The sequence below is a fragment of the Haliotis rufescens genome, unplaced genomic scaffold (assembly GCF_023055435.1).
Source record: "Haliotis rufescens isolate VD_foot unplaced genomic scaffold, xgHalRufe1.0.p SCAF_16, whole genome shotgun sequence".
Classification (NCBI taxonomy): Eukaryota; Metazoa; Mollusca; class Gastropoda; order Lepetellida; family Haliotidae; genus Haliotis; species Haliotis rufescens.
In genome coordinates, this window is record NW_025963846.1 from 10,389,535 (window position 1) to 10,407,582 (window position 18,048).

The 18,048-nt window shown below is 40.9% G+C and overlaps 1 protein-coding gene across 1 annotated transcript; it reads right to left on the bottom strand.

Annotated features, from left to right (window-relative positions):
* Positions 1 to 4,793: 4,793 nt before the first annotated feature.
* On the bottom strand, positions 4,794 to 10,353 carry LOC124134680. The gene is made up of 5 exons (XM_046499671.2): positions 10,211 to 10,353; positions 9,754 to 9,822; positions 8,347 to 8,476; positions 7,338 to 7,483; positions 4,794 to 6,647 (listed from the first exon to the last, which is right to left on the bottom strand). The coding sequence occupies exons 1-5, from the start codon at positions 10,275 to 10,277 to the stop codon at positions 6,370 to 6,372; spliced, it is 690 nt and encodes a 229-aa protein (XP_046355627.2). The 5' UTR covers positions 10,278 to 10,353; the 3' UTR covers positions 4,794 to 6,369.
* Between the last annotated feature and the right edge of the window lie 7,695 nt (positions 10,354 to 18,048).

Consider the following 18,048-nt stretch of genomic DNA (forward strand, 5'->3'; position numbering starts at 1 on the left):
GGGGCACGGTTGGCCCAGTCGTCTAAGGCGCCGCGATTCGCTGTGCAGAGTTGCGTCCCTTTGGCGCGCAAGAAAACTATGATTGTGGGTTCGAATTCCGGTTCGCCCCGATTATGTTTCTAGGTTTGTCAGCACCATACCCGTGCTCGTGGGTTTCACCGAAGTGGTAAACGTCTGAGACCTGCATCACTTCGGGCTTTCCTCCAACATTAAGCTGACACGCCGTGATATAACTGGAATACTGTTAAATGCGGCGTTAAACCCAAATCACTCACTCACCATATCTTTATAGGCTGGCAGGCAAGTGCAGCAAAAGTTTCACTTCAAACTCAAGTTCCACTGATCTGGGTAATGTAGCACGTGCATTACTCAGCAAACTGTTGTGGTTGTGTTTGGGCGATTGATTCTCAACCATTTTGTGACACTATTCGGGGTTTAAATCCAACGTGTCCCACTTTCAGTTAGGTAACGTTTCTTTTTTGGGTCAGTTTACATCAAAAGTTGTGCTACCTATGTTAGTCATCTACCACATCATCTTAGTAATTGGAAGGTACATTTCCCCAGTAGATGTGAGTACAAACATGTCAAGTTGACTGGGTTTTGCTACACATGGTTTTGGAAATGAACCTGACTCGCCATTATATAACGGAAGTAATGTTTAAAGTAGCATTTACACAACTGACTCACTCGGTTCTACGGAAGCTATGTCTAACCTAGTTGCCTTGATAACACCGTGGGACAGCGAGATGATTCCAGCACGTGGCCGTTCACAGTGAACAATACTTGTGCTCACTTGAAGGGAGGTTTGCACAGTTGACAAATCACCAGAGGACATCGTGATGTATCCAGCACATGGCCGTCTACAGACCCGTGAAGATTCCGGGGTAGAATAGGTCTTCAGCAACCCATGCTTGCCGTAAAAGGCGACTATGCTTGTCGGAAAAGGCAACTAACGGGATCGGGTGGTCAGGCTCGCATGTCATCGTATTCAAATTGCGTGGATCGATGCTGATGATGTCAATCACTGGATTGTCTGGTCCAGACTCGATTATTTACAAACCGCCGTCATATAGCTGGAATATTAGTACTGCTGAGTGAGGCGTTAAACAACATCCCAAATACAGAGAACAATACTTGTGCTCACTTGAAGGGAGATTTGCACCGTTGACAAATCACCGGAGGACATGGTGATGTTGCCAGCATGCGGCCATTTACAGTGACCAGTACTTGTTCCTACTTGAAGGGGGGGGTTTGTATCCTTGATAAATCACTGAAATTATGTAAAACATTACTATGAGACAATGAAATATTATATCTAACTTTTATTAAGATCACGTGGAATGTAGAAGTTTATACAAATACCATGTCAATACATCATATATTTTTGTCAAACATTCTAGAAAATAGGAAATTTAACTTAATCCAACAAAATTATCACTATTCAGAAAACAAATTCTCGGACTTTAAATATTTTTGAGAATCTTGTCATGTGAAAATAATGACACGCAACAAATATCTTGAAACGCCGTGACAAAAGTCTACGTGGCCAAAGTAGCACTGCTTCCTGTTCTTACCCCTCTTGATAAACCACATATTCCTATAACTGCCTTCACCTGAATAGCTGCAAATTTGTCCATGTCTTGATGAAAGGGGAATAATTCTTAACATACCATGGACACACACATGAAAACAAATACGATATGTCTCAGGTTTATTCGGTTTTCCACATGTACGGTATATCAAACCGTGGTACGGGCAACGTTGATAATCAGGTTGACAATATCTGTAGAATGTTATCAAATCATAAGAAACGAACATTAAAATGCACTTTTCTAAACATGGTGAATCCTACATGAACAAATATAATCCCTGTTATGATAATGTTCCGCAGCTGCATTGGACGAGCATCCATTTGTACATTGGTCTCGAGGCCACAGTGACAGTACAGTGACGCCAAGTCATTATACCGCGCATAATTGCAAGTAACCAAATTGTCAGCATATTAGACCTATTCCAAATGTAATTCCAACTTTTAAGTAATCTATATTTTGGTAGGTACCGGTCACCAGAGCACATGACTGATGTAGTGTATGAACATACCCCTGTTACGCCTCATTGAAGAGGCAAGCTTTTGGACTAAATGATGACCGTTTAGTACTTTAAGCAGTTTCTAAACAAACGTGTTACAAAAGTGGAAATAAAGACGTTGTTCCTCATACCTTTACTTATCTTTTGGTCAGATTGTCATATGCAGACTTATCTATCAGTCGCGACGTATACGTTCAACTACAGCAAGACATGCACAAGTGTAACATGGACACTCATGTATTTTGTTCTACAAATCTGTTCTATCGTTTCACAGAAATTCCATGATTTCGAAGTGCCCTTCAATCGCACCTTTGTTCTACCGTCGAGATATATAAAACTATCTGTATGTCTTACATGATACAGGCCCTAGGCCAATATACGTGCCAATGACAATCTTAAAATCATGGGACATTGATGGATTAATAATTAACGGATCGCCAGCGGAGAGTTAACCACGTCCCAAAGACGTCAGGTCCGACAAAAGGTCCGACATCGTCAAAACGACAAAAAACTGAAAAGGTTCAGAATACGCATGGTCAGGGACAACAAATTGAAATATTTCTGAAACTGGTCATAAGGAAAACCTGTGTCATATTTGCAATCTTTTTTTCTCTATATTTTGGCAAAAAGAAAACACATCATGTTTTACATTGTTAACACTATCTGAAATCAATTACTATAATACCGTCATCAGCTATCTGAACATACCTGGCAACGAAACAGTCATCACTAAATCAGTGAAAGACATGTCGGTGTTAACAGGTAAATGTCAAATTCTAACATTTCACATTTACATTGACTACAGCGTTTAAGGATGATATGTTTCAGTTTCCACATCTTTGTGTATACGGGGGCTGTGGGGTAGCCTAGTGGTTAAAGCCTTCGCTCGTCACGCCAAAGACCCGGGTTCGATTCCCCACATGGGTACAGTATGTGAAGCCCATTTCTGGTGTCCCACGTCGTGATAGTGCTGGAATATTGCTAAAAGCGGTTTTAACCATATTTACTCACTCACTCACTTTGTAGATACGAAGAAATGTTCAGCTGAGATTTGGGGCTACGACACAAACGTATCCATCGTTGACATCTGTCAAAAGTTGAGAGCAACGGAATGAAAGTTATACCACCAGCAAGTCGATCCGGGTACCGTGTGTCCGGGTTACAGGTCCTACAGCAATACCTCTTCACCATATTCAGAAAATAGACTGTATATATTGAGTATTTCTGACATATCCGTCTGGTCGCTGTTGTCGGACAAAATGGTGGTCAACTACCAGCTGGCTTCCGCGAGATACCGATTGAATAATTTGACCTTTCTCATTGGTCATATGTTAAGTTTGATAAGTTTGATTGGCGATACGTTAATTTGAGCAACTCATGTAGGGAAGATAACAATAAATAATAGCGATAAAAGACATTTCCATTATCATAATGATTCCGACAAGATATTGGGGACGTGTTTATGATTCACTATCCAATGGTGATGATTAGAGTTGTTCGCGTAAAGATGAGTATGCCCTGTCCCTTCAGTGGTACACGTCACAAACACATGCATAGACAAGTCAATTGACAATTTATCAACGAATCGGGTTGAGCCTTGCAATACTAAGGCACATGTACACATAAGATATGTCTGTCGAGGTATTTTTAAATCCGACATACATCAGGGCGCCACAGGGTGATATGCATTGTATGTGGTAGGCCTTTGCGTTGGAGCCTGAGAATATACACGATGACATGTGTCAAGAATTGTAAGTGTTCAGGCACACATACGTCGGAGATTTAGATTATTATGTCTCCGTGGGATGAGTGAGGTTCATCGCTGTTTTGAACAGTTTTCTTCTTTGTTGAAACCAATTATCAGGTCATGGTTCTGACCCAAGGGCGCATAATCACTAATGGTTATATTCAGCATTGTAAGGCCTGATCGAAGTATTGGGTTCAGTCTGCAAACGCTGATATCGATTGTTCCCCGTGGTCAATGCAAGATGAACCATCACAGACAGAGCACACAACTTCTCTTACTATGAGAACATCTTTGACCACCCTGGCCCCCTGTGCTCACACGGTGGGACAGTTGCGTAATTTCATTTTTTGTTTGGGTCATAGGCAGAGTAAATACAGGATCGTTGTCAATGTTGTTGGTTGGTTGGTTGGTTTGTTGTTTAACGCCGCACTCAGCAATATTCCAGCTATATGACGGCGGTCTGTAAATAATCGAGTCTGGAGCAGACAATCCAGTGATTGAATGCATGAGCATGGATCCACGCAATTGGGATTCGATGACATGCATCAACCACGTCAGAGAACCTGACCACCCAATCCCGTTAGGCACCCCTTATGACAAGCATAGTCGCCTTTTCCGGTAAGCATGGGTTTCTGAAGACCTATTCTACCCCGGATCTTCACGGGTCACAGAAGCTGTATCTCACACAGTGGACTTGACAACACTATGTTGTTCGTTGTTTTATGCCACACTCAGCAATATTCCAGCTATATGGCGGAGGTTTGTAAATAACCTGTAATCTGTAAATAAATGACTGACGTTATGAACATTCCTCCGGCCCAACAGAAGCCCTATTTCTTCCAGTGGACTTGATAACACCCTGAAGATGAACCACAGCGAACAAAGCATGGGCTCACTTGAAGGGAGGTTTGTATCATTGATAATCACTGAAATTACGAAAAACATAACTATGAGTCAATTAATATTATATCGAAAATTTATTCAAATCACATGGAATGTAGAGGTTCATATAAATAAAAAGACTTCATATGCATTCGTTAAACATTTTCCTTAAAGGGAATATAGATTAATCCGAAAAAAAAAACAGTAATCATTTTTGCGAATCTTGTCATGTGAAAAAAATGATTTAACAAATCTTTGAGACGTCGTGACAACGGTTTTCTTTGCAAAAGTGTTATTGCTTCCTGTTCTTAACCCTCTTGATATGTACAAAACCACATATTCCTACAACTGCCTTCACTTGAATAGCTGCAAACGTGTTCACAACGCGTCACGCATTACTATCCTTCACATTCACTCACTCATACAAAACTTTTTTTTCATTGAAGGGGAATAATTCATAACATAACACGAACATCAATGTGAAAAAATACGATATGTCTTAGGCTTATTTGGTTTTCCATATGGTTCAAGTAACGTTATTGATGATGATGACGATATCTGTAGAACGTTATCCAATCATATTCCGCTTCAACATCTTAGACCTATTTCCAATGTAATTCCAACTTTTAAGTAATCTATATTTTGGCAGGTACCAGTCACCAGAGCACATGACTGGCGTATGTACACACGCATGTAACCCCTCATTACTGAGGTAAAGAACCTTTGGACTAAACGATGACTTGTTATAATTTTAAGTAGTATCTAAACAGACGTGACACACAAGTGTAAATAAGATTGTTGCACATAATATTGCTTGTTTTTTATTCAAGCCAAGGCTCGCTAAATACAATGTTGATTCCTATTACAGGATATTTACCATCCCCAAAACACACTCGCGTGATAACCTCTATGTATCTCGTGATTACAAAACAAATCAACAAGTCAGTTTGATCCTAGCAATGCTAAGGCAATAAAGAATAATTTTGTCTCAGGTTTAACATAAAACGATCGCTGATCATGCTGCATGTCCTAAACAATGTTGTGAAAAATTATAAATTGTTTGGCCTTTAGAGCAAAAATTATATGTTTTAAAGCAGAGACAGGAAAAACTACACGTTGATTTCGCAAAAATCCCCTCCCCGCCCCAAGAATTTTAAATCCTCATGAAAATAAACCCATTAGCAATTTTCTTGACACTTCTTAGAAATCGGTTTTTATTTAATTAAATGAGTGTGTTCTCAGGAACAGAACATGGAAAAGTTAAAGATCACCATTTGTTATTTTCCGCATTGTTTGGCCGACCGAAGTCTTGGGTGGAGTCTGCAAGCGCTAAAACGGATGCACGAGGAACTATCACAGAGAGCACACGGACTATGACGACATCTATGACCACCCTGGTCCCCTGTGCTCATGTGGTATCAACCTGCTTCGTCTATTTTATTTAAAAACAAACAAACAGGTAAATTAGACAACCCAGGTATACTATCATTCGCTCTCCCAATTAATTATGCCCATTGATCGTGTCTCTTAAAAAGATTATGCGGGTCCATGACGACACGGATTACACTAAGCCATGGAGAAACCACCAATGCATGGTAAGACAACCCAGGCATAGTGAGTCTCTAAAAGATGGACGAAAGGGCTGTAAACGCTCACACACACGTCGTGGCGTCGCCTTTTTCCGTCCTCGGGAATACGTGCGGATTTCTTATAACCTCTGAGTAGGACGGCGGTGGGGCATCTGGATCCACCTCTGGAACATATTTAGGGGGTGCTGTTGGGGTCAGAGATATTGTAGATATAGGCCTGGTGTGGTGTTCACGGGTGGAGGAAATACTGGCACTGGTTCTGCCGATCCTGGGCGCACTCCCGGTGTTGTCCGAAGGGTAGGTGAAGTCGTTCCATGATTGGCTTGACTGCTTGTTTCGAGCTGCAACCAAACGACACAGCTTTACGATTTCGAAAAGAACATATACTGTGTGGCATACACGCCTAACTTTATACAGTAAACTACGGTTATAACGATCACGCTTATAACGAACTGACTGATATAACGAACTTACTTTTTGGTCCCGACTGCTTGCTGTAGTCATGCTGTATATGTACTTATAACGAACTAAAATTAGTAGTCCCTTTGAGTTCGTTATAACCGTAGTTTACTGTAACAGGAACCGATCACTGCTGTAGCATTCGATTTTCATCTCTCGGTTCACCTCAACCCTATAAATATTATGTAGGAAACGAAATAAACTGAGTCTACCCACCAATGTGAGTGAGTGAGTGAGTATGGATTTACGCCGCTTTTAGCAATATTCCAGCAATATCGCGGCGGGGGACATCAGAAATGGGCTTCACACATTGTACCCACGTCGGGAATCGAACCCGGGTGTTTGGCGTGACGAGCGAGCGCTTTAACCACTTGGCTACCCGACCGCCCCCTACCCACAAATGAACTAAATGATCCAAAAATGCAAGTTTAGGTGGATCATCGAAAAAATAATAAAATCCTATCGCTTCAATCAGTATTAGCCTTATAGATTTGAAGAACGTCAGCGGACGTTGACTGACTGCCATGGAGTGTGCGTTGCGCGTGAAGTTAATAAAGGGAGGTAACTCTAACTTTTGCATCTGCAACATGAATGGCAGTAGATCTCCTTGCCAAGCTCAGTGTAGAACGACTTCACACAGCAGAACACGCTGACAGCGATAATAGCCAAAATCACAAGGACACCCGCTGTTATGCCTAAACCCAGCTGAAGAGCAAATCTGAAATACAAGAGAACAAGAAGCATTAATATCCCCGTCTTACGTTCATCACACACGTGGGGGCACGGGTGGCCCAGTCATCTAAGGCGCCGCGATTCGCTGTGCAGAGTTGCGTCCCTTGGGCACACAAGAATCCTATGATTGTGGGTTCGAATCCCAGTTCGCTCCAATTATGTTTCTAGGTTTGTCAGCACCATACCCGTGCTCGTGGGTTTCACCGAAGTGGTAAACGTCTGAGACCTGCATAACTTCGGGCTTTCTTCCCTCATAAAGCTAACACGCCCGGATATAACTGGAATACTGTTAAAAGCGGCGTTAAACCCAACTCACTCACTCACTCTGTCAACTTCTTGCTTGCCTTTTCAAGGTTTGATTATTTGCAGACGCCGCGATGCAGCTTGACTGAGACCTAAGACAATATTCATGCATAAATTTCAGTCCCCACAGTCCGAGTGTTTACTAACACTGATTAAAATTATATCATTTTCTGCTCCAGGATCTGCCAACGTCTTCATTGACAATCTGAAACCCTCATAGAACACAAATATTCTTTCGGTGTTACGCTTTAAGGTGTATATGACATCGAATGAATAAAATATCAACAATATAATGGCGCGGCCTCTATTTTTTCCATTCGGAACTGCTCGTCTTTGTCCCATTCGGAACTGCTCGTCTTTTTCGAGATACAGAAATCAGACATGCAGGTCTGAATGTTAGGCTTACTCAAACCGAGGATTTAGAAGCCTCGATGCTGGTAGGCTGATCAGGAAAATTCACCTGTTGATGATCTCATGAAGCGATCTCCACGGGGCGGGGCATCTTTCTGCAGTAAGTTATTGTATAGTAACAGACTGAACACTCACTTGTCTCGATCACAGCAGTACTGCTTGTCGGCGTCCCCGCAGCATCCTCCTTCCGCGGCACAGTCGAACCGGGAGGTTGAGGTCCAAGTGCTGTATTTATTCGCCTTGCAGCAGTACTTAGCATACTCCTCTGAAACACAGTCACTGACGGGTACTGGTAGCAGTGGGTGTTTCGTCTTAATATGCAGGCAAATCATAATGGGGTTTACGTGTTTGAACCGGTCCAGAGTAACCTATGCTTATCGTAAGTTGCGAGTTTTCAGGTTCGGTGACTTAAACGATTGTAACGGAATGGTGGTCACGCAAACTGACTGGGTTGATGCATGTAATCGTATCACAATTGCGTAGATCGATGCTCATGATGTCAATCACTGGAATGTCTGGACCAGACTCGATTATATATTTGCCCGTTGCATATAGCTGGAATATTGCTGAGTGCGGCGTTAAACATAAACAAACAAACTTAAACATTTGTGTGTTATCGTAACCTGACGGCGTTGATAGTTGCTTATAATATCAATCACTGGTTTGTCTGGTCCAGACCCAACAATATCAAACTACTGCTTTAAAGAAGTCGAATTTAGTGAACAGACGGTTTCATCGAAATCGCTTCCTATTTCTCGACTGGTAATATACATTATTGGTCTTGTGAACTCCAAACTCCTGATATACATGAAGTTTGTTCTCATCCTACTTGACTGTAAACATATATAATAATAATATTGAGAACCGTCAAGTCATCTGGGGCTTCCGTACTGACCCACCCTGAATCAAAGTGAATAAACTGTGTGGCGAATGTGTGCCTGGTTAGATAATACAGTGAACGAAAACCTGCAGGTGCCTCAGAGGTAGCTTTTGTTGTACACTGCCTAGGTAGTTGAGAATGTAATCTAAATGTAAATTACTCCATTGACTGGGGTTGTAATGGTTGGTTGGTTGGTTCGTTTATTGTTTAACGCCGCACTCAGCAATATTACAGCTATATGACGGCGGTCTGTAAATAATTCGCTGTCTGGGCTGCGTGCAGAGGGGGTAAGATCCCTGAGCTGATGACGAGCCTAACAAGCTGTGCCAGGATCATCCAAACCCTCTTTGCTGCATTTTTTATTTTAATCCGTAAATAATAATAAAAAAAAATAATAAAAAAATTAATAATATATTGCCCCACCATGAAGTTAATATAATGACCCGTACCGAGTAGCATATCATATGATAGGTGACGGAGACTGTGTTTCTTAACAGGTAAATTATAAAGTTCATACTTTCGGCCGTGTCTTCCCCTAGATTTTTGTTGTTTTGTGACGAAGCTATTTTACCTTGGTGGGTGTGATAATAGGTACTAGGCTGTGTGTGATACAAGTGGTATTGTGGACCTAACACTGACACACTACGGTACAGTATACGTACCTTCTGGTATATCAACTGGCCTCCCGTTGTTTATATAGGGGCTGTCACACGCGGCGCCACCATGGCTCTCTATAAATAACGCTGAGTTACATTGGAGTGTCCATCAAAAGTTGATAGGATAATATATCATAGGGAACAAACTTATTCAAACACCGTGTTCATGACACAGTGACTGTATAATTACTCAGCAGGTATACAATAATAATCAGGCATAGCATAACAATCGTATATATTGACATTGAAAACATAATTACACACCACTGACACACGATATGACACCCATGATGGGGCAGGTCTAAACGCAACATCTATACACATTCCACTGAATAGGTTTGAAAAATAGGTCAAATACCCGCTGTCCCAGGTATGTCATTATAAACCTTTTAAACTGAAGTAGCTCTATAGCGACATTATGTTCGCGAGAACAGTAACCACTAACGGTAAAACAATGACTTACCTGCTACAAAGTGTACAACCAGCAGAGATACAACGGGAAAAGTTGGTGAACTGAGTAGATATTCCATGCACTTCCGTTTGAAAGTTGGACTATTATGTTTACTGAAGCGGTGCCTCGGGTAATAGCTTCCCGTGAAATATAAGACACATAGGTCAAAGGATGGGTCATTTCCTTTCTCGGTTAGTCTGGGGGCAACAGCTGAGAACACTTAACAAAGCGCGTCATTGTCGATTTATCCTATTACTATTTGAATCTTGGTTTTTTTGGTATTGTACCCTCATGTTCTTGTTTTAATTACCAGAATTATCGAGTTTGAATTAACGCTCGATGCGCTTTGAGTCAAAAGGGATATCTTGTCCACACAAATATAAGAACGAGATATGGATAAATCGTTATGATGGTCTATAGACGACATAAGTTTTAAAACTTATGTACAACTGACATTATGTTTGATTACTAAAGCAGCTGATTTCCTCCATTCTTTATGTGCTTTTTAGGTATTCCATGGACCTCAATTAGAAATGGTTTGTTTGTTGCTTAACGCCGCTCTCAGCAACATTCCAGCTATATGACAGCGGTCTGTAAATCATCAAGTCTGGACCGGACAATCCAGTGATTGATATCATGAACATTGATCCACGCAATTGGGATCGATGACATGCCTCAAGTCAGCGAGCCTGACCATCCGATCCCGTTAGTCGCCTCTTACGACAAACAAAGTCGCTTTTTTACGGCAAGCATGGGTTGCTAAGACCTATTCTACCCCCGGGTCAGTAATGATACTATATACATATTGCAAGCAAACAAAGCATCATACATAAACTAAGAAATTGTTTAATTGTTTTTCTTTTTTTATATAAATTATAATTTACTTTAGTTTTTAAACTATAAAATTCCACGTTATCAATGCGATATATATCGTACCATTTCTGCAATATTCATCGTATTTTTTAAGGAATTCCCGGGGACAATTTATTTGTTTTCAATAAAATCCCAGCGGCCGATACATCGAAGTGGTATGACGCGGCCGGGCATCGAACCCCGGACCTTCCGCGCTCTCCGGGCGGACGCTCTTCCTCTAGACCACGGAGGCGGTCCCCAACTGTTTTGAACAGAACAGAACAGAACAGTTTATTCTCTCCAAAGAATAAAAAAGAGCAAGCATGTAAACAAAGTATTAATATGTGCCAAGATGACAGTATGTCATGCATGGATATGTTATATCTTTTCTGTTTTGTGTTTTCCTACTGCTTTAAACATTTCATCAATAAATCTCGATAGGTTCTTAAGATCTCTAGTGTTTTGACTGGACAATAACCTCTTGAATGTATACAAATTAGACCAATTATTCTGGTAAGCAGTTGGTAAGTATACAAATCTATGTTTTGACAGAGCCTGGCATCTTAACGGATAATGAAATTCGTCTGCAACTGAAGGAGAGTTGCACAGTTTACATACACGATCCTCTTTCTTTACACTATTCCAACGGCCGGTTTCAATTGGTAAAGTATGGTTACATGTTCTGAATTTTAAGATTGGAATAAATATATTTTTATCATTAAAAGGTATCTTTCAAATTTTGTTTTCTTTTCTGTCAGATACTGAGAAGAGACATCACCAAATACTGAACGTGCTCACAGCTATCTGCCACAGGAACTACAGCCATTTGTTTAATGGTTTCCCCAAGTAATAGAAGGTAAAACAGTTACCTGAAGAGTGAGTGAGTGAGTTGGGTTTAACGCCGCTTTTAACAGTATTCCAGTTACATCTCGGCGTGTCAGCTAAATGTGGGAGGAAAGCCCGAAGTGATGCAGGTCTCAGTCGTTTACCACTTCGGTGGAACCCACGAGCACGGGCATCGTGCTGACAAACCTAGAAACATAATCGGGGCGAACCGGGATTCCAACCCACAATCATAGGTTTCTGGCGTGCCCAAGGGTCGCAACTCCTGCACAGCAAATCGCGGGGCCTTAGATGACTAGGCCACCCGTGCCCCCGAACCTGCGTTGACCAAGGTATAACCGTAGTTAACCTTGGTTGACCAATGTTAACTCATTTGAACTAATTAGGAGATAAACATACTTCGAAAGAAGTTGATGTTGCCCCTCTGTAGAGTAGGTACCTCTTATTTTAATTTGGAACCAATTGCTTTAGCGCGAGGTTTCAAATGTATAAATAAATGTATCTTCTCTACGGTGGGACTACATCAAAGTTCATGTGTAAGTTTATCTCTTTGAATACTGTGCTTTCTTGCAACGCATAATTACGTATGGTAACTAAGATCCGCTATCTTAGAACATTTCGAAAAGTGGCCACAGGTAGTACCAAATATTGACTAAACAACACAAACAGAAACATTTCTTTGTGAGTTTTGGTGGCTTTTGGAAAGGAGGAGTGCTTTCTGATGGACTTTCAAATCCCCTCCTGACAAATCCTAACGGTGGTTGACGGAGATGGCGGTATATATCGATCACAAAAAGGCTTGTAATAAAGATATTGTCATGAATAAAGTTTTTTAAAACCCTTTTTGATAATGTTTCGTTAAACTTTCATTATCGTTTGTTTCAATGAGAAATTACTGTTACTCCCCTAAGAGTTTCATAAACGTTACCGTTTGTATGCATTTTGTTTGTTTGTTTGTGTGTTGTTTAACGCCGCAAAGATATGCTTTCGTTAAGTGATGTCATCTCATCGTCGAAGCAGTCAGTGTTACGACCTAAGGACGTTAAAATAAAAAAAAAGACCCAGCGTCTAAAAGAGGAAATGCGGTATAAAGTTTTAATGGGTGATCGGCAGCCATTTTTTAAGGATCTATATGTAGGCTATCGATGTATTCATACGCACGTATTTTGTGTGAAATTGTTTTCACAAGAGGTTTAAGAAGGAAAAAGGACAATCAAGCAATCTTCGGTGTCATGGTAGAATTTACGTCATACTTCGGTTGACCTAAGTTGCCCATACCCACTGAACACGTTGGGTGCGGTACTCTGGTTAACAGCCTCCAAGTGACGTCCTCGTTTAAGAAAATTAGTTTCATTGATTGATTAAAAAAACATAATCAACTAGGTATTGATAGTATATGCGTATTCTGAAACGCGTAAGGGAGATTTACCTTTCGTTTGTTGACATTAATACTTTAGAAGAAATACAAGATTGGTCCAAATTACATGGACAGGTAAGATTATCATAATGCAAGTTTAACAAGGTTGAATCGCCAACAGTGATTTTGTTGATTCGCCGCAATTGTGTTGATTCGCCACTGCTTGCGTACAGCCAATTGTCAAGTTCAAGTTCAAGTTCATTTATTCTCAAAAACCACGTTTGGTGGTACAAGAGCATATAAAGTATACAAAGACAAATGAAAATACACAATGATGAAATACAGAATAAATAAATACAAGATATTATACAAGATGGCTGGAGTTAAAATTCTTCTGTTCTTGTAAGAAATAATACCTTGGAGAGGTATTTTGACAGATTAATAATTTCTTTACGCATTTGGTTGTAAATAATTTAACAAAGTTTGGTATACTTGGATATTTTGTTATGAGAGATGGTAAGTACATTTTTTTGCTTAGAATCGCTTTGGAAAGGATAGTGACACTTGACACTGAGTGAGATTTCTCAGTTCGCTATACACGTCACTTATTAGTGGTAGATGGGCCTTGTGGGTGATCAGATGTCAGTACGCTATATACGTCACTTATTAGTGGTAGATGGGCCTTGTGGGTGATCAGATATCAGTACGCTATACACGTCACTTATTAGTGGTAGATGGGCCTTGTGGGTGATCAGATATCAGTACGCTATACACGTCACTTATTAGTGGTAGATGGGCCTTGTGGGTGATCAGATATCAGTACGCTATACACGTCACTTATTAGTGGTAGATGGGCCTTGTGGGTGATCAGATATCAGTACGCTATATACGTCACTTATTAGTGGTAGATGGGCCTTGTGGGTGATCAGATATCAGTACGCTATACACGTCACTTATTAGTGGTAGATGGGCCTTGTGGGTGATCAGATATCAGTACGCTATACACGTCACTTATTAGTGGTAGATGGGCCTTGTGGGTGATCAGATATCAGTACGCTATATACGTCACTTATTAGTGGTAGATGGGCCTTGTGGGTGATCAGATATCAGTACGCTATACACGTCACTTATTAGTGGTAGATGGGCCTTGTGGGTGATCAGATATCAGTACGCTATACACGTCACTTATTAGTGGTAGATGGGCCTTGTGGGTGATCAGATATCAGTACGCTAGATACGTCACTTATTAGTGGTAGATGGGCCTTGTGGGTGATCAGATATCAGTACGCTATACACGTCACTTATTAGTGGTAGATGGGCCTTGTGGGTGATCAGATATCAGTACGCTATACACGTCACTAATTAGTGGTAGACGGGCCTTGTGGGTGATCAGATATCAGTACGCTATATATGTCACTTATTAGTGGTAGATGGGCCTTGTGGGTGATCAGATATCAGTACGATATATATGTCACTTATTAGTGGTAGATGGGCCTTGTGGGTGATCAGATGTCAGTACGCTATATCCGTCACTTATCAGTGGTAGATGGGCCTTGTGGGTGATCAGATATCAGTACGCTATATACGTCACTTATTAGTGGTAGATGGGCCTTGTGGGGGATCAGATGTCAGTACGCTATATATGTCACTTATTAGTGGTAGATGGGCCTTGTGGGTGATCAGATATCAGTACGCTATATCCGTCACTTATCAGTGGTAGATGGGCCTTGTGGGTGATCAGATATCAGTACGCTATATACGTCACTTATTAGTGGTAGATGGGCCTTGTGGGGGATCAGATGTCAGTACGCTATATATGTCACTTATTAGTGGTAGATGGGCCTTGTGGGTGATCAGATATCAGTACGCTATACACGTCACTTATTAGAGGTAGATGGGCCTTGTGGGTGATCAGATGTCAGTTCACTATATACGTCACTTATTAGTGGTAGATGGGCCTTGTGGGGGATCAGATATCAGTACGCTATATACGTCACTTATTAGTGGTAGATGGGCCTTGTGGGTGATCAGATATCAGTTCGCTATACACGTCACTTATTAGTGGTAGATGGGCCTTGTGGGTGATCAGATATCAGTACGCTATACACGTCACTTATTAGTGGTAGATGGGCCTTGTGGGTGATCAGATATCAGTACGCTATACACGTCACTTATTAGTGGTAGATGGGCCTTGTGGGTGATCAGATATCAGTACGCTATACACGTCACTTATTAGTGGTAGATGGGCCTTGTGGGTGATCAGATATCAGTACGCTATATACGTCACTTATTAGTGGTAGATGGGCCTTGTGGGTGATCAGATATCAGTACGCTATATACGTCACTTATTAGTGGTAGATGGGCCTTGTGAGTGATCAGATATCAGTTCGCTATACATGTCACTTATTAGTGGTAGATGGGCCTTGTGGGTGATCAGATATCAGTACGCTATACACGTCACTTATTAGTGGAGATGGGCCTTGTGGGTGATCAGATATCAGTACGCTATACACGTCACTTATTAGTGGTAGATGGGCCTTGTGGGTGATCAGATATCAGTACGCTATACACGTCACTTATTAGTGGTAGATGGGCCTTGTGGGTGATCAGATATCAGTACGCTATATACGTCACTTATTAGTGGTAGATGGGCCTTGTGGGTGATCAGATATCAGTACGCTATACACGTCACTTATTAGTGGTAGATGGGCCTTGTGGGTGATCAGATATCAGTACGCTATACACGTCACTTATTAGTGGTAGATGGGCCTTGTGGGTGATCAGATATCAGTACGCTATACACGTCACTTATTAGTGGTAGATGGGCCTTGTGGGTGATCAGATATCAGTACGCTATACACGTCACTTATTAGTGGTAGATGGGCCTTGTGGGTGATCAGATATCAGTACGCTATATACGTCACTTATTAGTGGTAGATGGGCCTTGTGGGTGATCAGATATCAGTACGCCATATATGTCACTTATTAGTTGTAGATGGGCCTTGTGGGTGATCAGATATCAGTACGCTATATATGTCACTTATTAGTGGTAGATGGGCCTTGTGGGTGATCAGATATCAGTACGCTATATACGTCACTTATTAGTGGTAGATGGGCCTTGTGGGTGATCAGATATCAGTACGCTATACACGTCACTTATTAGTGGTAGATGGGCCTTGTGGGTGATCAGATGTCAGTACGCTATATCCGTTAGTTCGCTGTAGAGTTCGTTATGTAGGTAAATTTTATATGATAATATATAGGAGATAAGTCGGGGATATTGTAACAGTTCGTTGTATCCGTTTGTTCGCTCTATCCGTGTTCGTTATATCCATGTTCTACTGTAATGCAACTTTGATGAGGATTATGCATGTCGTTTGATGTTCTCCTTGTTATTTAGAAGTTTCTTGTCTTTTTATGCATTCAGTAGATAAGAAACAATGACAGCTTGGCGTAGAAATAAAACACTTGTTACCTTCTCATTTTTGTGTCTTGCAGCACGTGGTTGTTGTGTTTCTCCCTCTCCTGGCAACCACTATTAAATCTAAGATTGCATTTAATACTTTTTATTTCGGTTATTGCCCTAATTTACCATTGCTTTACACTGGTTAACTCGGGTTGAATCTAGTCACCCACACAGTGGACTTGAACAACACCACGTTATGTTGTTCTGTTCGATCTTTTACGCCGCAATCAGCAATATTCCAGCTACATGACGATGGTCTCTAAATCATCGCGTCTGGACCAGACAATCCAGTGACTGGTATAAAGAAAGTTCACTCGGCCCTACAGAAGCTATATCTCATCCAATGGACTTGATAACAAAGTAAGGATAAGAATTTATGGATGAACAACTTCTTTATACAATTAAGAGCGACGTTTCGGTGTAGGTTCTAACACTGTTATCAAGCAAGTGTGTTGGGATTTAGGATGGCAAAGGTGTCATCAACTTTGCGGAACCAGCAGAGGGGAGTTATAGGGGATGTTATATAACGGTGTTAGAACCTACACCGAAACGTCGCTCTTAATTGTAATAAAGAAGTTGTTCATCCATAAATTCTTATCCTTACTTAGTACTCCAACTTCAAAATACCTATCAAAGAAGACTTGATAACACCCTGAAGATCATCATGATGAAGCCAGCAAGTGGCCGACAACAGTGAACAGTATTTGTTCTCACTTTAAGAGAGGTTTCTATCTTTGATAAATCACTAAAATTATGTAATACATTAATATGTGACAATCAATATTATTACGAAATTTTATTCAGATCATGTGAAATGTAGAGGTTTATACAAAACCAACATACACACTTCATATGTATTCGATAAGCATTCTCCTAAAGGGGAATATAGCTCAACAGAGTTTGTGTAAATGAGTTAGTGAGTATGGTTTTACGCCGCTTTTAGCAATATTCCAGCAATATCACGGGGGGGGGGGGGGACACCAGCAATGGGCTTCACATATTGTACCCATGTCTGGAATGGAACCTGGGTCTTCGGCGTGAATAGCGAACGCTTTAACCACTAGGCTACCCGACCGCCCCTTGTGTAAATGAATAAACTTGAAGATCAATTAGTATTCAAAGACATCTACTTTCTCCGACAGGGATAATGATTGCTAACTCGACATAAAACATAATCTTTTAAAATGCATGAATGTAAAATGTAAAGAATAATAAACACTCGAGCAACATCAACAGTTAAATCGATTAAAAGTTCGTTTCAAACCATTGGTGTATCCCACAACCAAATATTGACATGATAAAAAAAAGAATAAATGTAACAAATGTAAAAGG

Excerpts from the sequence above, each read along its gene's own strand:
- LOC124134680 (XM_046499671.2), bottom strand. The coding sequence starts at position 10,277 with ATGGAATATCTACTCAGTTCACCAACTTTTCCCGTTGTATCTCTGCTG. Across the intron at positions 7,484-8,346 it reads TACTGCTGTGATCGAGACAA|ATTTGCTCTTCAGCTGGGTT; the intron begins GTGAGTGTTCAG and ends CTTGTATTTCAG. Across the intron at positions 6,648-7,337 it reads TTCATGTTGCAGATGCAAAA|CTCGAAACAAGCAGTCAAGC; the intron begins GTTAGAGTTACC and ends GTTTGGTTGCAG.